This window comes from Echinops telfairi, unplaced genomic scaffold (genome assembly GCF_000313985.2).
Source record: "Echinops telfairi isolate 266 unplaced genomic scaffold, ASM31398v2 ScPeMD7_10;HRSCAF=50, whole genome shotgun sequence".
NCBI classification, from domain to species: domain Eukaryota; kingdom Metazoa; phylum Chordata; class Mammalia; order Afrosoricida; family Tenrecidae; genus Echinops; species Echinops telfairi.
This window is the reverse complement of record NW_022103907.1, coordinates 11,667,222-11,672,996: the sequence shown is the minus strand read 5'-3', so window position 1 is coordinate 11,672,996 and position 5,775 is coordinate 11,667,222. Positions and strand designations below refer to the sequence as shown.

The 5,775-nt window shown below is 41.4% G+C and overlaps 1 protein-coding gene across 2 annotated transcripts in view; it reads right to left on the bottom strand.

Moving 5' to 3' along the window:
- Positions 1–5,775, bottom strand: part of RMDN2 (regulator of microtubule dynamics 2) — an 80,541-nt gene that overhangs the window by 71,871 nt on the left and 2,895 nt on the right. The window contains exon 3 of one of the 2 annotated variants that reach the window (XM_045287055.1): positions 5,696–5,775. This exon is cut by the window's right edge and continues 1 nt beyond it. The exons of the other annotated variant lie outside the window; for it this stretch is intronic. Within the exon in view, the coding sequence (XP_045142990.1) occupies positions 5,696–5,775 (80 nt within the window). The remainder of the gene's footprint in view (positions 1–5,695) is intronic. 2 annotated transcript variants of the gene reach the window in all.

Below are 5,775 nucleotides of genomic sequence, written 5' to 3'. Positions count from 1 at the left end.
CCCTCATCATTCTCAAAACATTTGCTCTCCACTTAAGCCCCTGGCATCAGTTCCTCATTTCCCGCCTCCCTCCTCATTTGTGGTCTTACTAGTAGATGGATGAATGTTGTACATGTCAACTTTTGAAAAGGCGAACAAGAAGGAAGATCATTCCATGAAGCTTCTGAAGACAATTGGCCTCCCAACTGGAAGCAATGGCCACTCAGATGCAAGTCACTAGCGCAGCACATAGCAGAGGGTATATAATAAGCATTTGTTTAAAAGTATGAATCTATAGACTTGTTCTTCCTGTTGTAAGAACCCACTGGTTACATTATTCATATATTTTATGGTAATGAGAACAGCGACTGCATTACAAAGTATGAAGAAGATCGCATCACAGAAAAAAGGACTTAACCTATAGAAATCTTTGCCAAGCCAGTACCACTTTATCGAGCGGAGGTGCCGGTGGTGAATGGACATCAGCAGGCCCCACGGTACCAGATCCTGGAGGTTATAAAGTTTCCCAAGGATTGCAAGCAACATTCTTTTCTTTCTCTGCTATGTTATCCCAGTACCCGGGGTGCACTGCTCCGAAAGAGGTCACACTGGCTATTGCCTGCATGTCCCTTTTGTTGGCTAGTGTTCACTTGTATGTTTGTTTTTAAGTGAAGAGCTCTAGTGGCAAATAAACACCGGGAAGATAGGCCAATCTTAGTGTTTCTCTCACTGTCATCCTGCCAGTGCTGACTCATCGCGACTCCCTGCGGGTTTCCAAGACTATGAAGGTTTACAGGACTAGAAAGCCCTGTCTTTCTCCTGCAGAGCTGGGGTGGTTTCGAACTGCCAACCATTTGGGTGTCAGCCCAATGGGTAACCACGACAACCATGGAAATGCAAATAGAAATAACGATGAATTGCCACTTCATCTCCTCATGGCTGAAATGTGAAAGTCTGACAACAGAAATGTCAATGTAGGCAAACAAGATAGCATATGCACCGCGTAGAGGTGGATTGGTCAAAATACTTTAAAGAATAATTCAGCAATACATAACAATACTAAATTGAGTCTATAACCCAGCAATTCCTCCGTTTTTAAGTATGTACCTTCAGGAAATTCTTTTAAAAGATATTTATTGTGCTTATGGGGAACGTTTACAGGGTAAATTACTTTCCCATTTGATAGCTTGTACATAAAATGTTCCAGGCCGTTGCTTCTATTTCCTCTAGCATGCCTGCCCCGTGTTTTCCATTTCGTTTCTTCTGGGTTTTCTACCCTGTCTTCCCTTCCTATCTTTGCTCATGGGGAAACGTTGTCCTTTTGATGTCTCATGAGGACCTCATCTCTCATGGGTGTTAGCTTGGTTTTTAGGTCCGTCTGTTATTCCCTGGAACTGATGGTCTCTGGGGATGGCTTTAGTTTCAGGTAGGAAGGGTGTCTCAGGGCACAGTCTCGGGAGTTCCTTCCGTCTCTGTCAGACTAGGACGTGAGGTCTTTTTTGTGAATTTGACAGTCTGTTCTCCATTCTTCTGCTGCTCTATCCAGGACCTTCTGGTGGGATCCCAGTCGGGGTGGTTGGCCATGGTAGCTGGTCACCATCGACTCCTTTTGGTCTCTGAGTCAGGTGGGCGGTGGGTTCTTTAATTAAGAAACAAACGAAACAAAATACTTGCTGCCATTGAGTTGATTGCAACTCATAGCAACCTCAGAGCCAGGGTAGAACTGCCCCTGTGAGTTGCCGAGACTCTAACTCTTTATGGGAGTAGAGAGCCTCGTTTCAACTGAGTATCTGTTGATGCACCGTTGAAAACTGTTGCTCCTGCAATGAGCAGTGGTCAATACGGCCCATTCGAGCACTACAAGATTTGCTACCTTGACTCTGGCTTTCTTCTCGCTCCTTTGCTCTGGGTGGGAAGGGAGTAGCAGCTGTCATTTAAATGGCCACTCAAAAACATAAAAGATGTCAGACACTACTCACCAGCGTAGGGTGTAGAACGTTGATTTTTTGAGTTATGATATGCCAATTGATATCCCCCGAGTCTATAGTCCTTCATCCTTGAGCTGAGGAACGTCGTCTCATTAGGTGCATGGTTAGGTCTGAGAAGCTTCCATGACTGTACTCCTGGTACGCTCTGTTGTTTATATTAATATGGATGAAATGTCTACAACTGTGTATGTAGAAATATCCACATCCATACTTGTATCACCAGGTGGGTCTGCTTCCTTACACCCTCCCATACCTCTTGAGCATATCTACCTACCTCTGGATCCATTTATGAATTACTGTTTGTTAATATAATTGTTGAAGGATTGTCTGTGTTACAGCAATCACTATAGTTGTCCAATGTTGCGTACCTCTCAGGGTCTTCCTTTGCCTTGGTCGTACTGTGCCAATATCCCACTTTTAGTGTATCATTTTCTCTTTGCCATATTTAGCATATCTTCTATCCAGTTAGTAATTTTCCCATCCTTCTTTTCCCTTGCCCACTAAGCATCAAACATTTCCCTCCCTGTGTGTAACCCTTTTGCTTTCCTTACATTTTATAATAGTGGTGTCGTTGAATATTTGTCCTTTTGTGATAGACTTATTTCAGTTTGTTTGTCTGTTCTGCTGTTGATGGACATTTAGGGTATTTCCACCTTTTTGCTATTGTGAACACTACTGGGATTGATATAGGTATTTGGAGGTCTATTGGTGTCATGGCTCCTATTTCTTTAGGGCATCTACCTAGGAGTGGTATTGCTGGATCAGATGGTATTTCTATTTCTAGCCTTTAAGGAAGCACCCTACTGTTTTCCATAGTGGCTGTACCATTTGCATTCCCACCAGCCATGTATTAGAGTTCCAAACTCCCCACAACCTCAACATTTCTTAGTTTGTGTTACTTTGATGAATGCCATTCTTGTTAGAGTAAGGTGGGATCTTATTGTAGCTTTGTTTTGTAACTTTCTAATGGCTAATGAAGTAGCCCTGGAGGTGCAGTGAGTTAAATGTTGGGCCACTAACCATGAGGTCAGTGGTTCAAACCCACCATCCACCCTACCGAAGAGAGATGAGACTATCAGATGCAGGAAAGATTTACAGCCTCTGAAATCCTAAGAAATTGTTTTACTCTGTCCTATCGGGTCACTGAGTTGGAATTCACCAGATGGTCCCAATGGTGTTGGAATGGTTCGCTCTCAGGGTCATTTCTTCATGAGTCTATTAGCTGCTTGAGTATCTTGTCTGATGAAGTGTTTGCTTACATCACTTTGCAGTTGGATAATTTGTCTTTTGGTTGTTGCCATGTTGAAGCTGCTTTGTTTTATCTTTGAGAAATCTTTGTCTGGACTAGTATCTACTGATAGTGCCCTGTGGTCTAGTCTCAGGTTGTTTTCTAATACTGTTTTCTAATCTTTCTGTCAGAAGGATTTCCTTAATTTTTCTTGTAAGGTGGAAGTACTTTTTTAATAAATAGCCTCAATTTGTTTATCTGGAAATGCCTTAATTCTGTCATTTTATTTGAGATAAAATTTTGCTGGACATAACATTATTGGTTAGCAATTTTCTTTTAAAGCTTTGCACATAGCATTCCACTGGTCTTCTTGCTTGTGTCATTTCTGCCACCTAATCAGAGATTCGTCTTATTGGTTCTGCTTTTTCTTTTTCCTGAGCGCTCTCATGATGCCTGGGAACACTGCTGGCTTTGTCTCAATAGGGCTTTACTGTGGAGACTCAGCTGGCCAGGCACTGGTGATGGGTAGTTCTCCATGTCCACTCTTTGTGTACAATCCCTCCTTCCACTTTGCACTCAACCCAATTCAAGCCTGGCCTTTGATGCTCAGGGTCCCAAAGCTGTCACCTATACCCAATGCACGTGCTTTCTCAGGCTTTCTTGTCGGAGGGGAGGTAAAAGCATCTGACAATTACCATCATCATCTTAGACTGCAGGAAATTCTTACACGTGCACTTTAGGAATTATGAAGAGAAAGTGCAATAAAGGATTACTTATACGAGAAAAAAGGTAATTTAACCATGATATGTATGTTCATTCAATAAACACAGCACAGCAAATGAAAAGAATGAAGTATATTTACATTTATCAACATGGGAAAAGTTTCCAAAGCACATTTAGTGCAAAAATCAGATTGGCAATGTCATGTATTATATAATGTCACTTGGGCACATTTTCAAAACAAAGGAGGCATTTATGTATTGTTTATATGAACATGCGCCAGTAGAAAAAACTAAAAAGTTCCAAGAGAAGAATCATACCAGCTTGAGGACAACAGAGCCTTCTGAGAAAAGGCAAGCAGAGGACCTTCAAGTATAAATGTGAAGTTTATTAAGGAGCAAAAATCTCAAACAACATTTTGTTGTTGCTACAACTCTAGACTACTGCAGCATTAAGGAATACAGAATTACCACATAACGTATATCTAAATCTATATTTACCTCAAAGACTTCACAAGCAAAAGCTCATCATGAAAACTGATTTGACAAGAGCAAACAATATTACAATAAAAATTAAAACGTAAAGGAGCAAAAAGCAAGGTCTATATTTTGACTCATAAAAATAACAGTTAAGGGAACATTTTTGAGCAAAAGCTCAAGCACCTGAATTTGTCTTCAGTTCCCCTCCCCTCCCCATCCTTCATTATTGATAAGTGATGTTGTCTACGTTAATAGGCATTAGGCCTTGTAAGTCTGCTGGCGCTCTCTCAGAGGGAGACTTGGGGGATTTCCTTTTCATTTCAAATAAACAATATAGTGCTCTGTTTTGCTCGAGGGCATCATATGAACATAAAACCAACAGGAAAATACCTTAGGTCAAGAAGGAAAAGAAAAAGAAGGCCCATGCAGGTAATAAACAATCGTACATTTTGCATAGTTTTGAAACACACTCATTCTCAGACATTTCAAGCTGCATGGACTCATGGTGGTTAGCCGCGGTGGAATCAGCCCTTGACTCACTGTGACCCCATGGGCTCCCGAGTAGAACTGTCCCATTGGGTGCTTTCAGCAGTAATCTATACCGAAACAAATCACCGGGTTTGAAATGCCTCGAGTGCTCCTTTGTTTATTTACCTATTTGATTCTGCAAAAACATCAAGTACAATGACTGCATTCATTAAAAAGCTGTGGGGTTTTCCCCACCCAGAAAAGTATAGCCTTTATGCTCTTGGTGGTGGACTTCAATGGATGACTCCATGCCAGGAGGACCCTGAACCAGTGACCTATTCTCCAAACCTGCCTGTCCTATTCAGTGGACATCAACTCATGAGGTTCTTTAAACTTCAATTTCCTAAACTATTCAGAGCCCTGTCCACACTGGCCACAGATGGCTTGGATAGCACAGATGTAGATCTTTCCACCATCACAGAAAGTTCCATTAAACAGAACTGGTCTAGAGAGGGCTTATATATAGGAGGGTCTCACAATGGCCACAAACATAGGTTACATATTTTTAACCAAGGATGACTGTCTTCTCGGTACTCACATGATGCTACCTGGTCCTAGTCATGCTATTTACATTGCTTTGTCAATGCGGTCTAAACTACCTTAAATACTGACCAATATCAAATATGGTTTGAATTATAATCTAAATCCAAGTTATCATTCATTTTTATGTCTTGATGATAGCCAACTATATGACTCATAATAAAATACTTAATTAGCAGCATTCATGTAATCAGTCCTGAGTTCCACACAGGAAACATCTTAAGGAAACTTACCCTCCTTCACTCTCTGCTTCCTCCGAACTATTGCTCCTTGCTGCTGCACTTTGACCTGTGGCCACTCTTCTCTTTCTAGC